The 24,112-nt window shown below is 45.0% G+C and overlaps 1 protein-coding gene across 1 annotated transcript; it reads right to left on the minus strand.

Annotated features, from left to right (window-relative positions):
* Window positions 1-901: 901 nt before the first annotated feature.
* LOC128972972 (ovoinhibitor-like) lies at window positions 902-11,637 on the minus strand. Its single transcript, XM_054389119.1, has 16 exons — window positions 11,552-11,637; window positions 10,772-10,791; window positions 9,798-9,928; window positions 9,553-9,613; window positions 8,878-9,011; window positions 8,361-8,421; window positions 7,243-7,379; window positions 6,769-6,829; window positions 6,438-6,574; window positions 5,919-5,979; window positions 4,604-4,737; window positions 4,468-4,525; window positions 3,081-3,217; window positions 2,694-2,754; window positions 1,567-1,682; window positions 902-1,079 (listed from the first exon to the last, which is right to left on the minus strand). Exons 1-16 carry the CDS (start codon window positions 11,598-11,600, stop codon window positions 1,034-1,036), a joined length of 1,404 nt encoding a protein of 467 aa, XP_054245094.1. The 5' UTR covers window positions 11,601-11,637; the 3' UTR covers window positions 902-1,033.
* Window positions 11,638-24,112: the final 12,475 nt, after the last annotated feature.

The raw sequence follows: 24,112 nt of genomic DNA on the forward strand, positions 1-24,112 counted from the left end.
CCACCTCCCTGCCAGCCATACAGGCACCAACAGCAATTATATCATGAGGTCCTGAGCTCTTTGACCTTAAAAAAGTAGGCAAAACGTAACTATGAGGCAGAACCACTTCCCGATGACTTGTTACACATTCTGTTAAAACTGGTCACTTGTGCCTCCTTTTCCTTCCCACAGAGCTTTAGAAGGTAGGCAGCTGCAGTGACATGCAAAGGCTGCCTCCCTCCCCAGACCAGATTTCTATTTCTGCTCAGCAGGCTGGAGACATTCTGTTGCAATAATAAATCAATAGATTTCAGGACACTTCTGCTGTCTGTGACCCTGAAGGGAGCTCAACATCCCTCTCCTGTAAATTATATCCTATAACAGGATTCAGCACAGAGGACAAATTCAGTGAAGACAGACTGGAATCACCTTTCCTGACAGCCACTGTTTTTTCCATGGGCCAGGTTGACCAGGCAATAGGAATCAGGACAGCGACACCTCTATGCTAGGCAGCCAGTTTCCCTTTCTAGCCCACAGCAAGAAAGGGCTGCTCTTGAAAACAAACCACCACCCACATCCTAGGCACTGCTCTGTGGAGGAGGTGGACCATGGCCCTGAGGTGTATGTCTCCTTGCATTGATTATAAAGATGGAGTTCATGATCAGGTCATGAAGATATAGTAATGGTTAGGTGAGACTAATACCCTCAAGGAGACTTTGAGGACTAAGTGCATACCTGGGAGCTCCAAGGGGAGGCCAGGCCCTCATCAGAGCACAGGTGTCAGGAAAAGATTTACCCACAATGTTTGGTAGAGCAGAACATCAATAGAAAAATACATATGCACCACTAGAAGTGCCATGTCAGGGACGAGAAGGGGCAAAAAGAATGAGATGTGGCATTAAGACAGGGAAACATTGCCAAGTGAGTTTATTGAACAAGTGTTTCAGGAGCTAAGGAAATGAGACAAACTGAAGGGAGGTTGCTGAGGAAGATCAGCCCATGGGAAGTCACATGCAAAGGAACATGCTTTCTTGGGCTGGAGTCCAGCATGCACTTAGCATTCAGTCATGCTCATGAGGTTGAGAGTCCTTCCACTTTTCCTGGTAAGAAAAGGAGAGAGAAGGGTTTGACAGAGCATATTCAGTGCTGAAGCCCTGTTCACCACTTCACTAGTCCAAGTGTTGGCTGGAAATAAAGCACAGTCTCAAAAAGCCCAAATACTCCCTTTCATTATCATCATTGAAGGAAAAATGAAAGGTTTCACACATTTGATACAGTTCAGTTGGTTTGGTGAAGTACTTTCCACATGCCCTGAGTGAGTCTGTGGGACAGATTATGTGACTAGTGAAAATGAGTAAAGTATGTTTGAAGCTAACAAACAGGAGGCCACATACTAATCGCAGAAACGGGCCTTTCACATCTTCCCTTCAAATGCAATAATACCCCATGTCTTTGCACAAGTCATGGTGCATATCTAGGGTATGGCCATAAGCAGCTAGTTAAAAAAACACAGAATGAAAACAGCCCTGCATTTGGGGTAGGTACAGGAATTGATCCTGAAAGGAAGGGGTTTACTCTTGTACGTACAGATAGGCATTGCAGAAACCACATCTGTTGCTGTATGTTTTGCCATCAGAGCCACAGTGGGGCATATATTCAAGGGTGCAGATAGAAGAGATTTCATCAAAGTCCTTGCAATGCTCCTGCACACAGAAGACAGACATGAGTCTCTGCTGGAGAGCAGACTGTGCCCCCCCAGCATACGGAATGCCACCCCATTCAGATGTGAAGCTTTATGTACCATCATAACAACCAACTCCAAGTTCCTCTGGTGGCAGATGTGATCTCGCACTCTTTCTGCCCACTGCCACATCTTTTCATGCACTGTACAGAGCAATGGAATGGATGTTGGCTGCTTTATGACCCGTGTGAAATTCCCAAAGGATCTCCTCAGGTCTGCACACCACTGCTGTCCCAAGTTTGTAATTCAGAGCAGAGGGTAGTCCCCCATGGGTTCTACAGACACTGGACCTCAGTCTCTTCCAATCCTTTCCCACTCACTGTGCTGGGGCACACCCATCCTGGATGGGGCTGAGAAGAACCCAGCCCCAGGTGGACAAAAGAAATTTAATCTGGGGAGGGCTTGGCCCCTCCCCTGCTGGGAGAAGGTGGTCCCCTGACTCAGAGGTGGTTTATTCCACTTCCCCTTCCTGTCCAGCAACCCTATAAAAGGGTGGATAGCTTGCTGCTCTTCCCTTTTTTCCTGCCTCGTCTGCTCGAGAGGACTTCCTGCTGCTGTTGCTGTCTCCTGCACCGGACCACGTGGCTGGGGCCCTTTCTCTCTCTCAGCTGAATCCACCGACATCCAGGGGAACACAAGGCCATCCAGGCTTGGTTTATATATTTTTTTTCCCACTTACCCTCATCCCTCACCTCTGTGAACCCCCCCCCCCCGTTACTGATATATATATATAAAAAATTAATTTTTTTCCTTTCCCTTTTGTGAAAACAGAAAAAAATTTACTCCTCCTACTTCCAAACCGACTTCAGAATATTTCTTTCACGAATTTTTTTTTTCTTTTCCCCTACCCCTTTTTTTTTTCCTTTCTTCTCTCTCTCCACCCTGCTGAGGAAAAAGGGAGAGGGGCGGGGGAGGAATTTATATCTATTATCATTTGAGCTCCTAAACTCAAAGCGCAAACTACCACACTCACTCTCGTAATATCCTCTTCACAGCGTCCATTCTTCCTTTTGCCAAGAGAGGTCCGATGTTCCCTGGCAAAAGGAGAGACCATCGTTACCCACAACCTTCCCCATTACAATTGCAGTGCAAGAACAAACCTGACTCCCACCTGGTGCACAGCAGCATTTGAGATAAACTGGCTTAAGCATTGCCTGCACAGCACTAACAAGAACACGCTGTGATGGGCCAAGCATGTGTCTCATGGAATAGCATTCTCCCCAGCTGATGCATCCTCCTTTACAGGGCTCTGGAGTTCAATACTCATATCAAACATGAACTGGGGCACACAGGAGGACATGGGCAAACAGACAGGACCCATCTAGCACCGGGTTTCAGAGAGAGAGGGATGGGTACTTACAGGTTGTGGGCACACAGCGTGCACTCGCTGGCGTAGGTCACACCGTCAGTACCGCAGACAGGGTCGTAGATCATCGTGCAGGCCATCAGCTCTCTGCCATCCTTCAGTGTGGAAGTTGGGTAGTGGCTGCAGTTGAGCTGGGGAACAAAGACAGCAAAAGCTCTGTGCAAGGGCATCCAGACACAACCACCCCTCCTCTTGTGCCTCTGCCGTAGGAGAAATTGTGGTTATATATCAGCTCATTCTTCATGGAAAACTAGCAATTTCCTCTCATAGCCTTGTAGTGGGGAAGACTGAATCAAGGCTTGAAGGTAGACATTACTCACTGAGCTTTATACCTGTCATGATGCCCCTATACCTTGCTGAACCTACTGGGATATTATGAAATGTAGCTCAAAAATCATCTGCAAATCCAACGGGCATGATTTATGCACTTTCCACAAGAGGACCAACCGTGACCAAGGTGTTTTTCACAGCCCACAAGAATGGAAGGAAGATGTGCTGACAGGTCTTTTGTTGAAAGAGAATAGCTCCAAGTGTTGAAATCTGCCAGCAGGATTGACAGCAATTGAGGCTGATTTACACTGGCTGAAGAACTGGCCTTGTGTTTTAGCACTCCCAGTTTCTCCAGCCTGAGCTCTTCCTCCCTGATTTATGTATCTCCCCCGGTCTGAGCACAGACCGTACTTGGGAAACAAAGGAATGACATTTCATAGTTTGTTTGTATAGAAATGAAATATCTGACTCGGGATGTTGACTCTTTCAAACATGCTAATGAGAGGGCTTTGTTTTTCTGTTCCCTAGCCAGTGCAAATAGTTTAGAGCTGGCCAAATATCATTAATCTGGTATTTTTACAAGATTCGTTGTCAGTATACAGAAGATTGCATTGCATTTACAAAACAAAACAAAACCCAGAAAACCAGAGTGGGGGTTGAATCCTCTGATGCATTAGGTATCAGCTTTCAAAACACAGGCAATTTTCTAATCTTTGCAGAACATCCTTTTGTAAAATGCAAGCATCCAGAAGGCACTGACTACCCTGGGTCCTCTGCATCCCCTTCCCATGTTGCCAAAACACACTGCTGAGTTCCCACGGCAGTGGTGATAGACTGCTGTGGGAAAGGGATTTCTTCTTGTAAAGCCTTAAATCATTCATAATACCTGTCTCATAACTCATTCCTCACCTGTCCTCTCCTCTTTCTTTTCCTGACTACGTGCAGGAAATGCACAATGTTCCCGCAGCCAGAAGGGTGATATTCACCCGCAGAAGAAAGGACAGCACAGGCTATGACCCTCAGTGAAGGCTACACTGCCAAAACCAACCAAGGTTTATCAGAGTTGTGCAATTAGCCCCAGGCTCAACATTTTTCATTCAGTTCCACTTACTTGGGGAACTTCTGCGCACCTTCCATCGTGCTTCTTGGCAACATCGGTTCCAAACTCACTGGAAGAGAAAGCAGAGTTTAAATTGTTTAACAACTAGCTCAGTGGAGCTCTCAGGAGGTGACCTTCCTGGTCTTACATGTTATGGGCACAGAGTGCGCAGTCATTGCTGTAGGTGACACCGTCTGTCCCACAGATCTCACGCAGGATGAAGGGGCAGGCTGCAATGGCTTCGCCGGTTTTGGCGTTGCTCAGGTACATGCTGCAGTCAACCTGAGGAGACAAAATAACGATGTTGGGTCAGTAGCTAAGAGATGGAAGAGTGCAGTGGGCATCTGCAGTCTGCCCACTTTGATCCTCCAGATTTTAAAGGCTTCTGCCAGAGGAAAACCACAGTCCTTTGAAGTTCAGTCTTCCATTAGAAATGCATTCATTTTAGTTGGGTTTGTTATTACCTTCCAACAGAGAGAAGAAAGGAACAGCTGGCCAAAAAGGTTATTTTCCTAGAGCAGTACATATGCAAGTTTTAAAACCAGCATTAACTTAAAATTTGGGTTTAAGGTGTTTGACATAAAGTCCAGCTTGCCATAGTTAACTAAATCTGAGATTTTATTTTGGCTTTTTCAAAAACAGCAGCAAGAACTTCAGCAGCTCTTGCTGAAAAAAAAAAAATACAATATATAATACCTACCAGTTTAAATACCTGAGGATAAATAGACAAATACCTCTTGGAGATCAGTCTACACTAGCTAAGCATCACTGACACTTCACTGTCATTTTGCATAGTTTCCCCAATGCAGTGTTTCTTATTATCCATATTTTCCACATGGTTCAAGAGCAAATTAAAGCAAAGACATTTTTAATGATGTCTTTACTATAGAAAATATATTGCAGTGTCTCAGGATGCATGAAATTGTTTTCCATGCTTTAGAGCTGCTCTGCATAAGCAGAATAAATGTTTGGGGATATTATTGGCACGTATTGTTACTGTGCAGAATACTAAAGCTATTTCTGTATGCATACCCAAGAGTAGATTTTTTCCCTGGCTGACCAGAGCACAGGGAGTTTTTTTAACCTGCTTGTCTAGTACAATGGAAATCCTAGCACTGCTTGAATACACAGATATCTAAACACAGCCTTCTATCTTTGTCTCCTACCATGCTAAAATTGTCTGCATGGTTCTTGGGCTGCCTCTGATGATTTCTGTTCAGAGAGCTGCAGTAGTGGGACATTTTGTCTCAGAAGTCACAGACTGTTCCCACTCTCTCTTGCTCTCCTGTACAGCACATCAGTGGCAGGGCTGTGAGCAATTAGGAAGAACAGCAGCACCAGCCCTGTGCATCACCCCTCCATGCAACCAGGAGCACAGTGGTGCACTGAGCCCAGACAGGGTCTTTCTGGAGACTAAAGAGAGAGCAGGAGATGGTGCTCATTTCATAGCTAGTTACACTTACAGGAGTACTTTCCTCCTTGCATCTTCCCACATGGTTTTTCTTAATGTGAGTCCCATGTTCCCTGAAACAGAGGAAGGCATTAGAGAGGAAGCTCACCAGCTAAGCCCTGCATCACCCAGGTGCCACAAAGCAAACCAAACTCATAGCCAATATGTATGCTAAATGAAGCATCTGGTTGCCTAATGAACCAGCTTCTCCCAGTCATTAGAGCAAGCATAATCTAGTAAGAGACCCATTAGGTGTCCTCCCTGTGTGCTATACAGCAGCCCTCATCCACTCTTTCCTCTGTCCAAATACCACAGCCCTTAACATGCTCAGAGTGAGAACTGACTCTCCTACAGCTCCCCTAAGGGGCATGAAAAGATCGTCAGGGAACAAAATCAAGGTGACAGTGGCTTGATAAGGTTGAAAGAGAAAGAGACACAGATATATGGGTATTAAAAAAAAAAAAAAAAAAAGGCCACCTGAAGGACTAACCATGGCTTGTCACTCCAAAGGAGTCCTATGTGCAGTACTCACAGGTTATGGGCACAGATGCCACATTCATTGTCATAAGTAAATCCATCTGTGCCGCAGACTGGGAGCAGGATCCGTGGGCAGCGGAGCAGGGCTTTACCACCCCTCAGCGTTTTTGATGAGTATTGACTGCAATCAATCTACAAAAAGCAGGAATGTCAAACCTGGGGAAGTCCTTGTTCTCAGAGAAAAAACCCCTGTAAGCTGACAAGACTTAAACATGTGGAGACAGGCCAGGCTTCAGGCCAGCTCACTTTCAAAATAAATGTAGCCTCAGGGAACGTTTCAGTTGATACAACTAAGAGGAAGAACATGCCTTATACTGAATGCTTACCTCAGAAGTCTCTGGTCTGCATTTTCCATTATGCTTTTTGCTAACATGGGTCCTGTGTTCTCTAGAAGAGGGAAACAAAGATGAGGAACTAAATGCTTAACTTCTCGGTCACAGTCACGTGCAAAACAAGGCAAACCACAACTTCAAATTCTATGAGAGCATATTAGAATAGTTACATTACTCATGAACAAGCTCATCAGGTCTTCTCATAACATGCAATTTAAAGCAATATTCTGAATTATTGCTTCCTCTGCTCAGTTACTGCCCAACCCACAGACTAATCCAAGGAGCTTGCCATCTGACTCTCATGAGCACAAAGAAGGTATCAGAAGGAAACTCCAGGCAAATTCAAACCAAATCCAGTTTCTAAGAGACTTGAAGAAATAGGCACAAGCAGAAAAGCAGAAAGATGGTTGTCAGGACTGTAAGGCATTGCTGGCTACTTAGAATGAGTGCTGTGTGTATGACACTTACCCATTGTGGGCACAGATCCCACATTCATTATCATATGTAATGCCATCTGTGCCACACACTGGCTCCAGGTTCCTTGGACAGGATACTAATACTTTGCCATCTTTAGTGTCTTCTGTTGGGTACTTACTGCAGTCAACCTGTCAAAGTAAGAAGAATTATTAGCTATGGTAGAACCCTTGATATGCAAGAAAAGCCAATGCAAAACATTTTCATTCTGTATCCCAGCCTTCGTTGTTTCCTCAACAGGACAAAGCCCTGATACACTGAAGCTAAATCTTTGGAAATGAGCTTTCAGATTATCCTAGTTCTCTAAAAAACAAGAAGGAGGACTATCTTGAAGAAGGAATTCTTCAGGTAGAAGACATTCCTAAAAAAATGGATCTTGAATTTAGTGGGAAACATTTTTCACCAGCTGGAAATCTGACTAGTACTGGTTTGATTTGTGTTGAGTTTCTCCTTGCTTCCTTAGCACTGTGATTGTTAACCCTGTAGTTAAGCAAAGGGTTTGAAAGGATGGAGAAAAAAAAATGGTTATCTGTTGGAGCATAGACTTTTTTACATCCCAGAAGTTCAGTGCTGAAGTACAGGAGCTTCTTTTCCTGAGGCACCAAACTCTTGGCCTTGTAAAAATATAACATAAACTATACTCTATAAATATGTATGCTTAGTGCTTTCGTGAGTCTCTCCATGTCTGTGAAAGCAAGCAGCATGGGAGCTGCGAAGGGTGGAAACACTTGTGATCCCCAGAGAGAACTGCCAGCCTGCACAGCACGTTGGCAGCTGAAATCTTGGGCGTCCCCTTCTCCTGGGCACAAAACCCAGCTTAATATGGAGGGAAGTGAGTTCTGCAGCACTGCCTCACTGCAGGCTCTTCATTTCTTGTCCATCTCCTTCCTCCTACGTCAGCTTGGCGTGGTGTGCATGGAGCGACCCTCTCTTTGGAGCACTGAGCAGGCAAAAATCCACCCTCACTGTGCAGAACAGCAAAGCACAGACAGGGTCCCTCATAAGCCTTGTTTTATAGTCTTCTGGCAGTTTTCTTGGGAAGTATGCAGGGTTCTTAGGATTCTATTAACAGCCTCAAGAGATAGATTTTTTTTTAATTCTGTTGTACTCACAGAACCAACTTTCTGCTTGCATTCTCCATCGTGCATTTTGCTAACATTTGTTTGATGTTCTCTGAGAGAAAGAAAGAAACACTTTGGTTAGGAAGCCTTGAGAATAACTTTTGCCATTACACTCTAGGCACTGGGACAAGAAGGTGAAGTCCTACTCCACCTTATCGGACACTACTATTGCTTGAGTTGTCTGAACACACTCCAGAGATGGCAGCAGCAAATGCACATTTCCATGTCACATGCTAATTAAGTGTTAGCAACAATTAGGTGTTACAAGTAACACTTTGATCTGTTCATGGCTCTACTCTGGGTTACCCTCTGGTTCTTCTGTGATTCCCCTCAGGAGCATAGACAGAAATCAGGGAAGAAAAGTTGTGTGCACTGGAAAACTGGGAGAAGCCATTTCCAAAGAGACATGCAGAAGCAGTTGCCTGAAGACTGGTGTTTTACAGAGGGGCTTGTGAGAGCCTTAACTGTCACTAATTATCCAGAAGGATGTTCCATGCACAAGACTTACGCATTATAGGCACAGATGCCACATTCATTGTCATAAGTGAAGCTATCTGAGCCACAGACTGGTTTCAGTATCCTTGGGCAGGCTACCATGACGTGACCATCTACTACAGCACTTCGGTACCTACTGCAATCGATCTGTAAAGACAGGAAGAACAGAGAAGAAAAAAGAACCATGTTTTTAATATAAAGATATAGCAATCTTATATAGTCTTCTTACTCTCCCCCCTGCTCCCTCCCCCGCCCCGCCCCCAAGCCTTTGGGGACAAATCCAGCATCAAACTAACTCCACTATCAAAAGTGGAAGCCAGAGGGAGTTCTGTGGGAATTCTCTCCTGATGAAATAAAATGGCATAGCAAGGAAGACAGTGATTTGGATTTTCTGAGGTTGTTCTTCTTTTCTGAGGCTCATACTTGAGCCAACCAGGTGGTGAGATCCAACCTTCAGCCAACACATTTTCATTTTATTCCAAATTACAGAGGCTGGATGTCTGAATTAGAATGGACAGAGACATGGTACCAGATGGCCCACCAAAACCCTCTCAGCTTTGGTTATCATCAGATTTTAAATCCCTTTATGCTGTGCAGATCAGCTGTGCATGTTCTGTTTTACTCTTGTGTGGTGTTTGAACTGTCCACTTTTACAGACAGCTGAAGTCTTCCATAGACTTTGTCTTACCTTAACAGATTTTGGCTCACATTCTCCATCATGTGCCTTCCCCACACTGGCCCTGTGCTGGCTAGAAAAAAAGCAGACCTGTGTCATGGATTGCAGAGAGCAGCACGCCTCAAGGCTCGTGGTGTTGGCACCCAGTTGCTAACTCACACGTTCCTCTGCCCAGTCCATCTTCGGAGAACAAAGCTGCCACCCTTAGCTTGAACCCCTTGCTCTGCAGCTTTTGCTAGGCTTCCAGCAATACTCACTTGTTGTGGAAGCAGATCCCACACTCATGGTTGTATGTGTTGCCGTCAGTGCCACAGACTGGCTCCAAGTTCCTGGGGCAAACTACGATATCTGTCCCATCTTTGGCACGAAGATAATGCCTGCAATCAACCTGCAAACACACCACAGAGCCCCACCGTTGGCTCCCTCATGGAAATGAATGCCATGCAGGCTCCCACCACCACAGCCACAGTGCCTGCAGATCCTGCCAGGAGGTAAATTAGAAGGATTATCTTGAATCTGTGCAGGCAGTCAGGAGGAGTGGATCTTCCCTACAGAAGTTTCTGATTATGCTTTCTTCCCAGAGCCTGAGGGAGGCCCAGCATGGAGGAAGAATTATCATGGGTGAGACAGCACCCAATAAAGGTGGCTGCTAATTGGGAGTCTGGCAGTATACCAGAGCCCCTCAGCTCAAACTCTGATAATTTCAAATCATACTGCAGTCTCTGGTAACCAACAGGAGTGTCAAAACTGCATAGGAAGAACCTACAGACAAATCCATTGCATAGACCCTGTTGTTTTCCTTTCTAGGATGTAGGTATAGAAAACTTATTCAAGGAACACAGTTCTGCAGGTCTTACTGTACAGAAGCAATTATCAGAATCATAGCCTCAGATACTTTCAGGCATATCATCTTAAAACCGTATTCCTCATGAGGAAGTAACCTACTTGCCTTTGACTTGGAGTAACGAAATTATGTCTAAGAGTTAATATAATAGGATTGCATAATTCTCTCTTCATTTGATTTAATGAACTGAAAATACTGTAAGAAACAGAGGATCTTTTACTTTCTCATTAAATTCACAATATCATTCAATCATGCACTGGCAAGTATTTTTTTTTGAACAGCCAAGCTTTCATTAGATTTAATCCATTTGCTCATCAGGTAATTACATACTGTTTCTGCTTCACCAGAAACCTGGAATAGAACAGAATGAATAGACCTGTAGCTCACCTCAGTTCCAAGGGCAGCACCTGAGAGGGGAAAAAAATGGAGATAGAATACAAGAAAAAAAAAATCAAGTTATTGATATGCATAGAAGCTACATGTAAATATTTTCATGAAACTTAAATTCAGTGACTGTTGTTGACTAGTTTATTTGGTTTAGGAAAAGACGGAGTTCTACATGATACCAGCAAATGGTCATAGGAGGTATTAAAAGTTACTAAATAAAGTTTCATTTGCAGGGGAGATGACATTTATTGATCCATCCCCATGATGTTACAGGAAAGAGATACAGGCTCTAGTTGGATTTTAATCTCTTTTAAGAGACTTTGTACTTGACTTTCAAAAGTTTGGTCATGCATGTTTAAGAGTACTATTGACCGCTGGTGCTGTCCACCTCCAAACACATCTTTCTCAGTCACCAGGTGTAGCACAGTAAACTTCCAGAGCCATCCTAGAGATCAAAGATTGCATTTATATTTCTCACTGGGATAATGATGCCATTTCCAGCAGTTTGGCTTTGCCCTTATACGCAGTGCCAGTATGTGTAAGCTCCGGCCCTGCACTAAGATTGCTCCTTCAGCAATTTGCTTCTACAAACCAAGAAGATGAAAAGAATTGTTTCAGTCTTCAAGTCTAATTTTTTCCCTATAATCCCTCAGAAACCATATTTCTTTGTGAAATAAGGCTCTTGTCTGTGTTACAAGACCCAAATACTTTTACTGAAATGAAAATCCAGCTCCCATTCAGTTAGAGCAATCCCTGCGCAACATCCCAGGAAATACTCACCAAAGCAGCAGCAAATGGCTAGAGCCACGAAAGCCCCTGTGACCTTCATGGCAGACAGAGGTACCACTTGAGTGCAGCCTGCTAGCTCTCTGTGTGGGAGAGGAAGATTGCAGGTAGGAGCAAGAATATATAGCACACCACAGTATCAAGTGGTCCCACCTTATTGGCAATGCTCCAAGCCTGTCATCAACAGTCGAAGCCAAAAATCTATTTACCCAGTTCCAGATTTCTAGCTAATGATTGACACAGGCATTTATACCAGGAAGGGGCTTTTTGCTTAGCTAGAGAGAAGCAGAGAATGTGCTAGGATCCCGCTCTTCCTGGATGGATCTGTCCTAGACATGGGCTGCCCCTTGTAGAGCTGTGGCATGTTGCAAGCTCACATCTACCCTGCAACTGGGTAAATACAATTAGATCTTCCCCCTCTGCAGTTTTCAACTGAGCTGTCAGTTGATAACCAACTCCCTTGTTATCTAAGCTCAGAACAAGATTTTGTACTCTTTAGTGCTGTCTTTCATCCCAGTTTGAGCCCAGGCAATTTCAGCCAAGAAGGTCACCCTGTGCTCTGCAGGAGAAATTCTGCTCTTCTGGTTTAAAAAAAAACCTCAGCAGTGCCCTATTCCACATGCCAACCTTTTCTGTACTACACCAAGGAGCAAAAAAATATCAAGCTTAGTCCCAAAATTCATGCATTTGGCTGTTTACTGGTGACTGCCATGGTACCCTCTGCTTGTTGGCTACCACCTGTCCTATACCAGTTCCTGACCCACCTCATCAAGCCTAAGTGACACCATCCCACAGGGCAACAGGCCAAGTGCTGCTGGTGTTTGCATAGACTAGATGTTCTATATTTCCTTTATCTAGGAAGTCAGCCAACTTTGCAAAGATTGATATCAGCCCATGCATGGTTTCCCTTCTGAAAATTCACTGTGTACATTATCCCTTTACACTTTGTATCTTTGGTTTTCTTTAAATTTCTGCTGAAGGATTGCCTGCTCTTAAAGTAACAGAATTTGGATTGGTCGTGAACACTTTTTTTTGTCTAATTAAAGAGATTTCTGGCAATTCTTTGGATTGGTTTCAATCCCAAAACTTCTCCTTTGGGATCCTAAATTCTCCAGATTTCTCACTAACTGCTAATCTTTCAAAATCCATACTTGCAGATCTATTTCTGACAAAATTTAAACACAGCAAGCTTGTGTTGAATCGTCCCAGTTTTATTTTCTAACAGAAGGACATGTCCCAATGCTTTTTTCACTTGAAAAGCAAATCCACAATAACACAGTTTGGGGGATTACCTAATGGAAAATTCTATTTGCTTTTCTATCCAGGAGCTCTGCTAATATTAATAGCTTGCAGCATGCATCTGCAAAGCTAAAGTCTCTCCAAATTTCAGCATTTTCAGCTGCATTAGTCTCTAGTGACACTAGAGATCTCTATTCATATCATCTTGGTTTTATTCCTTCCCCCAATGTTCATTTCTAGCATTGTGCTCAGGTGGCCAAGGCCAACAGCATCCTGGTCTGTATCAGGAACAGTGTAGCCAGCAGTGGCAGAGACATAATCATGCCCCTGTACTCAGCATGGGTGAGACCACACTTGAAGTACTGTGTTCAGTTTTGAGTCCCTTACTACAAGAAGGACACTGAGTTGCTGGAGTGTGTCCAGAAAAGAACAATGAAGCTGCGGAAGGGACTGGAGCACAAGTCTTATGAGGAGTGGTTGAAGGAGCTGGGATTGTCTAGTCTGGAGAAGAGGAGGCTGAGGGGAGAACCTCACTGCTCTCTGCAACTACCTGAAAGGAGGTTGCAGTATTGGTTTTTTCTTCCTAGTACCAAGTGATAGAACAAGAGGAAATGGCCTTAAGTTGCACCAAGTGACGTTTAGATTCGCTGTTAGGAAACATTTCTTTACTGAAAGAGTGGTCAGGCACTGGAACAGGCTGGCAAGGGAGGTGGTGGAGTCACCATCCCTGGAAGTGTTCAAAAAACAGGCAGATGAGTGGGCATGGCACTTCAGGACATGGTTTAATGGCCATGGTGATATTAGGTCAATGGCTGGATTTGGTGATCTTAGAAGTCTTTTCCAACTGAAACAATTCTATGATTCCTGATGTTTCCTGCCCTGTCCCTTACCTCAGTTCCACTTTCCACCAACTGTCAAGGACTCCAGATCTTTGAGGAAACACAGGCCTCAGCTACGAGGACCTATATTCATCCTGATTATCATATCCATCTCTCAGGGTTTATTTCAGACAAGGCTATCACCAATTAATGCTTCCTGACAGAGGAAAATGTACCTTGACAACTTAATTGCCAGACTCCATAAAAGCTGTCGTGGTCAAGCAGATTCCTGCCAATGTCCACACAGATGACACCTGAGCCTTAGCAGAAATGAAGTATTATTTGCAAATCAAACCTGGAGTTAAAATAGATTGGCACAACATGTTCTGCCAACACCAGGGCAATTCTCTTCCAACTAAGTTGCTAAAGTTGGAGAGTAATTTGCAGTAAGAGACAGATTAAAAGGACAGAACAGCAAACACCTGTCAAGAACCTAGTGAGGGAACTGGGATTCAGAAAACATCACTTTGGGCTCCTGCCCACTGCGCAGGAAAGATCCATGCTGTGTCCCTACAGGTGAGCTGCCTGCTTCACAGTGATTCAGCAAAGCTGTTTCCACCAGCCATTTGTCTGCCAGGGCAGAGCCTTCCAGGCTCAGAGCAGGACATGCAGCACATGCCACCCAGGCTAGACAGGGAGCTGCAGGAGAGGGAGGTATTGGGTTGTCCTTAGGTGTTTATAGAATTGGCACTCACAGTCACACTGTGTTGATATTTACCTATTTATTTTCCCTTCACTGGGCATGCCAGAAGAGGGAGGCTCTGCAAAGTCCACGTGGCCAAGCAGCTCTGTACATGAGCACTCTGCTCCTTTCATCTGCTGCCTCTCCAGATTACCTCTAGTTCCAGCTGTGAATCAGCTGACACCTTTTCTGCAGAATTTCACTGACAGAGGCCCAGAAATGAAGTGACCCCTTTGAGGCCAGAAGACAGTAAGGCCAACTTTCTTTTTTTTCCAGAAAGATAGATAGAAATTGTCTGTACTTCCCATCCACAAACAAGCATGGCATTATTTCTACATCTAACACTAAACAGTTTCTTTTAGTACTGTTGACATCAAAGATCTGGATTTGTAATTTACAAATAGCTGCCTTAACATCTTCCTATTTTTAAGGAATAATTTAAGTAGAGTTGCTTATACCTTCACACAGGGGAAAGCATTGAAGGTTACTGTGCTGCTGTCCTTGTAAGAGGGCTGGGCACCAGGAGGGCTTCTACAGCAGACCAGAGTAGGAAGATCCCAAGGAAATAGCCTAGACAAGAGCTCCCTGTAGCAGGGAGACCATTGCAAGGAAAGACAGATGTGCTAACAGATGCCAAACAGGAGCCCTAAAGAGAAGAAAGAGAGAGGTTTATTCACCAGTCCCCTGCATAGAAGCAGATGGGCTGTGGAACAGATACTGTGATAAGCAAGGCAAGTGATGCTGAAACCCCCAGGTACCTGTACACAGCAGTAACTTGGTGGGATGAAGTGTCACAGGGATGTAGGAAGAGCCAGAAAAGAGAGCTCTGCAGCAGACCCAGAGGAGCTTTGCTGCACAAATGGCATGAATCACTCAGTTCTTGATGAAATGAATGTCCCTAAACTGCAAGAAGTCTGGCTCTGTCTACAGTAGCAAATTGTGAGAGGTCCCAGGCTGGAGCAGACCATGCTGCCATGCACAGGGTCTCCCAGCATGGTGGCTGTGAGAGCAGCAGGGAGGTAGTGGGCAAAGCTACCAAATAGACAGACTGCAGAGGATTGAGAAACAACACAGTGAGTTCAAGGTCTGCTGAGGTATCTGTCAACAATCCTCACTATATACCTAAAGCAGCATTTGCACATCCTGAAGAATTGCATAAGTACCTGACACTTTCTAAGGAAAGGAGGGAGGGGAAGAGACAAGAGACTCAATGTCCCTGCAGAGAGTAGTTTAGCTCAAAACCCAACCATGTTGAGAGGCCTGGAGACCAAAGCTGTCAATTCATAACACCAGTTCTGCAAAACCTCAGAAACTGCTGTGAACCACATGGGGTCTGTGGATATTGGCAAGAGAGACCCTTAATAAAGTCTAATTTACAGCTAACTGAAGAATGCTCAGAGTGCTGGTACCTTTCCAGTTTCATAGAGGGCTTTTCTGGCCTCATTACTGTGTTAGAGGGCAACAAAAAGGGTAATCAAGTGCAAATGTAACAGGAAGGGTAATAAATCCCCAATACCTCTTGAGCCTTTGCCTCCTTCTCCTCAGGAACTGCACAGAAATAATGTGTGGCATCACTCACGCAGAGCTCCACTGCACACAGCACTGCTCAGGATAGCCATTGTTAACAGGTGAGCCCTTGGAGCAACCTGCAAAAAGGGGATGAAAGCAAGAAAGGACTGACAGGGCAGGCTGCTGAGAATAGGAAGGAGTTAGCATTGCTGTCTCTGGCACAGGTGGGTTTAGCAAGTCACTGTCCTGTACCTTATCAACAGACAGCTTTGGCATCTGATTAATGATCCCCTATCACCAGCTACAATTTTTGTGAACGGTAATTTCTGCTGGCAGCAGGACAAATTCAGAAGATGCTCAAACACTGACAGAAGAGACTACTGGGACACCATCTTCATCAGTTCAGTGCTTTTGGAGCACAGTTGATGCAAGTTTTATGGGTGATTATTTCAAAACCTAAATACTTTAAATCAACTCCAGCTGATAATAGCTTTCAAGTGCACTGATTTTTCGTTTGCAAGGGTTTATTTCAAACCACAAATTGTGCACTGCTTTTATAAAATCACGTAGAAGCCCCTGAACATGGTTTTATAGCTGGAATCAGTGAGCAGACATCATCAGACATTTTTACTGCCCATTTTCAGACTGCATAAAAAGCATCCAAGAATTAACTTGTTCCATCACAGCTTAAAGGCAGAGGAACTTTGCATCTTCCAAATCACAGAATCAACCAGGTTGGAAAAGACCTCAGAGATCATCAAGTCCAACCTATTACCTGATACTTAACACCTCCTGACAACTAAACCATGTCTCCAGGTGCCACATCCAATCTTTTTTTGAACACCTCCAGGAATGGTGACTCCACCACCTCCCTGGGCAGCACATTCCACTGGCCAATTACTCTTTCTGTGAAGAACCTTCTTCTTACCTCGAGCCTAAACTTCTCCTGGCACAGCTTGAAACTGCATCCTCTTGTTCTGCCACTGGTTGCCTGGGAGAAGAGACCAACCCCCATCTGCCTACAACCTCCTTTCAGGTAACTGTAGAGAACAATAAGGTCTCCCCTGAGCCTCCTCTTCTCCAGGATAAACAACCTCAGCTCCCTCAACTTCTCTTCATAGGACTTGTGCTTGAGACCTCTGTGCTAACCAGTAACCAAAATGGTGACTTTCACCCTGCAAGACTGCACTCAGTGAGAGGATTTTCCATGTAGAAAGAGGCAGTAAAAATTGACTGATTTCTAAATTATGTTTGCTCACATTAAAAAAAAAAAAAAAAAAATCAGCACACAAAATATTAACACCTACTAATGTCAGTTTGCTGATAATAAAAATCAGATTTTATTATTATCAGAAAAAAAATGCTTACGCAGGCATCGCATTCTAGAGAAGGTAAAAATCGATTCTCATTAACTGTAATAGAAAAAAGGGGGTTGATAACTTAATTGATGGAGAAAAAGATTTAAAAAAAAAAAAAAATCTACGCCTTTCAGTGAGAGTGACATCAATTAGTGCTGGTAAAATCCTGCCAAAATCTGAAAAATAGTCACTCCAACTTCATTTGCAACAGAAATTGTTTACAGATCAGGTCACAGCTAAAACGGACTCAAACACTGTGTGTGTACTCAAGGTCTCCTGGAAATGTCCTGCAATGAAGTTTATACAAATAAAGAACATATTTGCTTTAAGTAACAGCTATAGAAGAAAGTACAGGAAGTGCGTGCAAACTGCCAGGTTTCTGTTAATCCACCATGAGAACCTCCTCCTCTGCAAATCCCACTCCACTCTCAGATGCATTGCCCCAAACAAGCCAGGGGAGCCCTTAGCTCAAAGGCTTGAGCTTTGTCTTAAAATAGTTTCAGACTATAAATGAATGAGAACTGTCTGTAAGGCAGCTACATCCCAAAGCAAGGATACTTTTCCTTAAATAACTGAAGCCATTCAACACTACGGAATGTCTCACTTCTCCATCTCACCCAGCACCAGGACCCCAGAGGAAGGATCAATACCTGTAAGAGATGATTCCTCAGATGGACACTGGTCCAACCCTTGTGCCCACAGGGCCTTGTTTGGGGAAGGAATTTCAGGGCAAAGGCAGAAGGGTTACCCAGAAGAGCATGTTGAAAGCCCATGAGCCACCAAGAGGGCTGAAATTGAACAGCGCTGCCTCAAGGGTGCCATCAGTACTTCTGCCCTCTCAAAGCAAGAAATGCTGCTGGCCGAATTCACACTTCCAGATCCAGAGACCTTCCTGGCTGCATCCTCAGCTCCAGCTTTGGTGGGTCAGGGCTCAGCACACCATCTAACATGACTGGTCAAGTTGTATCTACCTCCTGCAGCTGCTTAAAACAAAATGGTCTGCTTTTCCCAGTGCCTTAGATGAGGACACAGTGCAACAGCTAAGTTCTCAGTCCAACGTGCAGGGTGCTTTAAAGCCAAATTTTCTCAGGGGGTTTCCAGATGTAAACCAATTAAATCTCAAAACAAATTTTCTCCATGGGTTTCCAGTTGTAAACCGATTGAATCTCAAAACAACCCTCTGAGGTAGGTAAGTATCTTTTAATGTCAGTTTCACATGCAAGAGAAGAGGGCTGAAAGGGTGGTGAAGCAATTTGATTAAAGACCTCATGCCGAGTCAAAAAGAACCTGATCCCTGGTCCTTCCTCTCAAACCCCCAGACCATGCTCTTCCTTCTCAGCTCCAACATCTTCGCTGGGTATTTACAGCAGCTGATGCACCCCAGGGGCCTCTGAGCCTATTGCCGAGGGGCCGCAGGGTGTAAAGCTGGACTGGGGACTCGCTTGTCCCTCCCACAAGGCTTAGTGAAGAAAAGTGACATGAACCTGCTGAGTTATCTTTATTGTAGAAGCACACTAAGGCACAGCGAGGCGGCAGAGACCGCACCGGCACACGTCAGGCAGACCTGGGAAGACACCGCCGAGTCCCCACAGCCCTTTGCCCCCCACCTGAGCAAGGACAGCCCCGTTCACTGCAGAAGGGGATTAAGGCAGCTCCAGCAGTCTTGGGGACTCGACAGCTCCCCAGTGCTCAACATCAACTCTTCCTTTATTCGCCCTAGGGAGACAGGAAGAAGACAATTTATTACTATAGTCCCAGAAGGCAGAGAGACCTGAAACGACCAACAGAAAACCTCAAAGCTGTGATTCTCCCATGCTCTGCAGGGACTCTAAGCCATCTCTGTCTCCCCACAGGAGGGGCAGAGCAGTATACTGCTCTGCCAGGACTCTCCCTATTCTGCAGCAACAGCCCCGCTGGAAAAACAGAGCCAGATAAAGGAATGGGCAGAGCTCACCACCATGTGCACTAGAGGGTTTGCACATTCCCACAGGCTCAAATCCACCACCCTACAGCTGCAGCAAGAGGGGAAAAAGCACACTGCAGAGACCTTTGTCCCAGCCCTGTCAGCCTGTCCAGGCAAGGCTGGACACTCCAACCCCTGTGAAAAACAGCTTGCAGAGGACAGACTGACTAGGAGGGGTTAAACCACTGCACTTCTCTGTACCTTTGGTCACAGCTGATCCCTGGTGTTTGCTGGCAGTCTGAACTCCATTATTTCTGGAAAGAAAGAGCAAAAAAAAAAAAGTCCATCCCCAAGCATGACCACTGCTGTGTGACACTTGCCAAACATTACTATCATTGCGACAGCCCCTCCAGCCAGCTCAGCAGCACAACTGCAGCCGAGCCCAGCACCAGGGCAGGCAGTTGGCTCTCTGCCAGTCTAGGAAAACAAAGCTAATTTCAGCCAGAAACTAGGTGCTCTCCACACCTACTACCTAACAAGGGAGGGCCTTGTGTTTTTGTCTTTTTTCTCCTTCTACCACCTTAAAAAGAAGCATGAAAATATAAAGAGCATTGTAAGAGAACTGGGACTTGCCCACTGCAAACCTGGGAGTTGTCTGTTAAAAAAAAAAAAAGATTAAAAAGGAGAAACTGGAGAACTGACTAATGTGGTTACACTGTTTCCTACCACATAGGTGATTCGTGGAAAAGCAAATAAAGGATTTGTGAGATATAAAGTAATAAAAGTGAAATGTACTAGAAAGACCCACAATTAATTCATCTGTGACATGGCAACTGCAAGATCAACAAAAGATACCTAAACCCAGGACTCAGACCTACATTTATCTTCGGTAAAACAGAACAAGATCAAAGTAATTTGGTTACAGCACAGACCTCCTGAGGAAGGTGGTGAGACCAGCACTAGACAGCCTGAGGCCCTGAGGACAGGCTCTGTCTGCAGCAAGGTATTCCACCATGGCAGTGCAGAGATAAACCAGTTAGTGTCAGCTCCCAATCCTTACTACCAGCACCCTTCCCTGATGGCAATCTGGTCACCAGGCAAAGAGAGTTGCCAGAAACATCTGCAATTCCAGTGGGAGCTTTACAGGCAGGAGTAGATGCAGACACTGAACTGCAAAAGGGTGAAGCAGCTTGGACAGACATTTTGTTAGGCAATCTGGCACCCTCCGTGCCTAATTTCAAAATACAATTCAAGGAAATATTACATTTATGGGGTAACAATTTCCTATCTTCATCCAAAGCTCAAGTAAATGCCTTTGCATTTTCATTCTGCACATTGCAACTGTCTAAAACCCTTTCTGATGCCAAAAGCACTGCTGGAGCTGGTTTCCTCTGGGGTTCAGTAGCATATATTAGTGCCTGAATATTCAGTAGAAAAGAATTCATTATACTGCAAGTGACCATGAATTTCAGTGCTGAAAATAACATTGCTCTTCATAAGCTTCCATAAATTTCTGATCCAGGTCTTCAGGTGGCATAACATACCTAAATAAAGAATAAATCCCGGGGGGGTTATGCTTGGCTTTTTTTGCCCCAGGGAAAAAGCTTATCACTTTCCTTTTTAATTGCATCCAACTCCCCTTGGAATACTTAACACAGCTACAAGCTGTCTGACTAAGGTAAATGGTATATTCCTCTAATTGCAACAGCTGAAGAGCTGTAACAGCTTGGTAAAACACAGAACAGTAAGGAATTCCAGACCAGGCACAGTTTTGTGGGAATCCTCTCTATTTTTCAGTTGCCATGGTATACCCAATCTCATCTGTCATGGGCAGTGTGAGCACAGTCACCAACAGGCTTGGGTAGTGCCTATTCTCCCTGCAGCCCCAGAATACGCAAGACAGCAGTGGCTCCGTCACACTAAAGGTCTCCAGTATGATCATGGGCAAAAATATTCTTCTTTGCACTACAATTCCTCCAATTTTAAATAAAAGCTGAGAGCAGCTTTACAGAAAAGAGAAGCTGGGATGTTTACTTTTTAATGGTTTGGGGTTCTACTGGCATCCTGGCACTGAGCAGAGGAAGGCATAGCATGACCCTCTGGAATGAAGGCTATTCCACAGGAAAGCTTTTCATTGCCTACAAATACATTGACACCAAATCATATTCAGAAGCCAAAGATCCCGTCCAGAACTTTACAGAACTTTTGGACGATTCAATATTTTGATTCTCTCCAGGTCTGGAGCAGAAACAAATCTCAGTATTTCCCTGGGGACAAACATTCAGTTTCTCAAGTTCATGCCAATACAGAGGATAGCCCTTCCTGGGTGCTACAGGGCATCCCACACACTCACGAAACACAAATTGGGAGACCTTGGCTGCCAAAGTGCTGGAGTCTGCCAAGCTTACACTGGTAGAAAGATAAAGTACAACTGAGAAACGTTTAACTCATCTGCTGCGTGGGACTGCAAAAGATGTCAAGGCTCAAGATCTTTCCCAAAAGTATACCACTTAGCAAATCATTTTCATCTTCCAACTATCATCTTAGATATCATTTGGGAAAAGAGTCCGTTATGGTTTACCAAGTCCTAGTCTTTCTGGCCTCACCAAAGTCCCATAAGGAAAGCCAGCTCTTTCCCCAGACATGTTACTCCTACCATACAACCTAGTTAAAACATGGAGATAATACCCAAGTTATATATTAAATCCAAGTTTGAACCTGTACTGAAACATCTGGACCACAAGCACCCCACAGATGCAGGGGCCAGGCTGAATGTGGAGACTGAGATGCCACACAGCCAAAAGATACTTTGAGTGGCTGCTATTCCACTCAGAAATATATCTTATCCCAGGTCAAAAAAACAATTTTAAAGCCCCACAAACAGAGAGGGAGCTCCTATAACCCTCTTCCCTGCCAGTCTGCAATACAAGCAAACCCTCTCCACCCACAGGACTCTCCAGGCTGACCCTAATAGTACAGAGCATGCTGCATCACCTGACTGAAAAGCAGCTCCAGAGCATGACTTTAATTAACCCCTTAGTTCAGTTAACTTGTTCATTCAATTAACCTGGTAACCTGCCTGCAGAGTCAAGCTGTTGACCCCCAGCTATTCCTGAGGATCCCAGCAGGGCAGCTGGTGACCGACTGCCAGAGGCTGCTCTTTTTTCACTCTTCATTGCAGCTGCCTGGATCAGGCTTCCCCAAGCTGAGACAGTGCCACCAGGGGAGTTTCACCAGGGGAAAAGGAAAGATTGATGTTTCCCCATCCCAGCTGTGGCACACTGCTTACCACTTCGGGGGCAGGCTTTCGGCATTCACCTCGATAATTTATTGTGACGTAGTTTGAAGCTCTCCTGCAAAAGGGAAGACAAGACATCACTCATTATTCAACTTGCAATGCCCCAGCCCCCCACCATCAGCACGACAGTCCTCTGTGGACTCTTAATGCTTTGTTGCCACTTCCAATATGATGGCATTTATTACTCCCCAAACAACCTCATGATTGGGCAGAAAGGGAATAGGAGACTCTGGAAAGCTGTGTATCTTAATTAGCTGTCAGCAGATTAATCTCTGGCATTTTGATCTATGTTTGCTTAACAGCAAGGCACCAAGGACACACTTGATAGTGAGTCATGATCTATCAAAACAAACACTGCTGCAAAAGACACTCGGGAATGGTGGATGGCCCTGTATTACTGAAATCTCTCCACCTACTCACATGGCAGCTGAACACAAGTCACATTCATTTTTGTATGTTTTCCCATCAGTGCCACAGACTGGTTGTGAGGATTTGCTGCAGAAAATCCTTCCACCCTTCACCCCGTGCAGAATTCGATCACAGTCCAGCTGAAGAGAGAGAGAAATCACATTTGGTGCTGGTTCATTTGCAAGAGCCTCCTTTACCTGGCTTAAAAGCACTTACAAACCCACCTTGCCATGGGGCCCTTCTGCCCTGCAGCACATCCACCACACCAGCAGCAAGGCCAGGCTTGCAAAGAGGTAGTGTCTCTTACTGGACCACCCAGCCAAGCTTTCAGGGGCAGAGCCCTCCCTGCCCTGCTGCCAGGCACAGATCCACTCATCCAGTCCACTTCAGTGCCTTGGTCCAGGACAGGTTTATTTCTCTCTCCAGGGATCCACAAGATGCACCTATGCCTAGTCCTCCTATTCAGCATTTTGATGCTGTCCTGTCTCCAAGAAGGAAGATGAAACTCAATGCCCAAAACTAAGGAAAATTCTCTACAGCAGACTTCTGCTGCCCGAGGGTGGTGTGACACGCAGCACAACTTCTAACACCCACTGAGTTAAGAGGCACAGAGAGATCTGAGCAGCTATGACTAACTAAGAGTGCCCTCTTGTTTCCTCTTGAGCATGAATGGGAACATTGAAACACAGCTTTCCTTACAAACCATACATGGCACAACCAGGACAAACTGACAGTAGCAAGGAGTGGTGGCATTTGCAGACCCCAAAAAGCCTCTTGCACTTAGGTCTCCCCCTAGAAGGGCACCAGGACAGGTGCCTACAGAATCACTACAAATCTTAAATAGCTGAAGTCCAAGATATCACAGCCTGTTCCCCGGCACATACACAGCCCTTTCCCTCACCCTGGCAACCCACTTCTGCTCCACGTGCTGAAGAAAGGTCAAAAGGAAGGAGTGACTAATGGGTTCCCATCCCCTTCTCCAGGTGCTACAAAACATGTTGCAACAACTGTAAATGGTGCAACCCCAGGAGAACAACTACTGGGAGAGAGAGGACATTCCATCTCCAATCCCCACTGGAGATGCAGCATTTATCACAAAATGATGGTTTATGAACATCACTGCAGGGCAGGAAGCACCACAGGGAAGGAAGGTTTCGTGCCAGGCAGCACAGGGATTTCCATGACGTTGGGGTGCTGTGATAGTGCCTGCTGGTTAAACATCACTTGCTAATTTCATTAATGTGCTGCTTCCTCACCTAAGTAATTACTGGTGACGTGAA

The sequence above is a fragment of the Indicator indicator genome, chromosome 18 (assembly GCF_027791375.1).
Source record: "Indicator indicator isolate 239-I01 chromosome 18, UM_Iind_1.1, whole genome shotgun sequence".
NCBI lineage: Eukaryota > Metazoa > Chordata > Aves > Piciformes > Indicatoridae > Indicator > Indicator indicator.

Coding starts and splice junctions, on each gene's coding strand:
- LOC128972972 (XM_054389119.1), bottom strand. CDS start 11,600: ATGAAGGTCACAGGGGCTTTCGTGGCTCTAGCCATTTGCTGCTGCTTT. Junction 6,830..7,242: donor GGGATCTGTGCCCACAATGG/GTAAGTGTCATA, acceptor TCCCTCTTCTAG/AGAACACAGGACCCATGTTA. Junction 1,683..2,693: donor GTGAAGAGGATATTACGAGA/GTGAGTGTGGTA, acceptor TTCTGTGTGCAG/GAGCATTGCAAGGACTTTGA.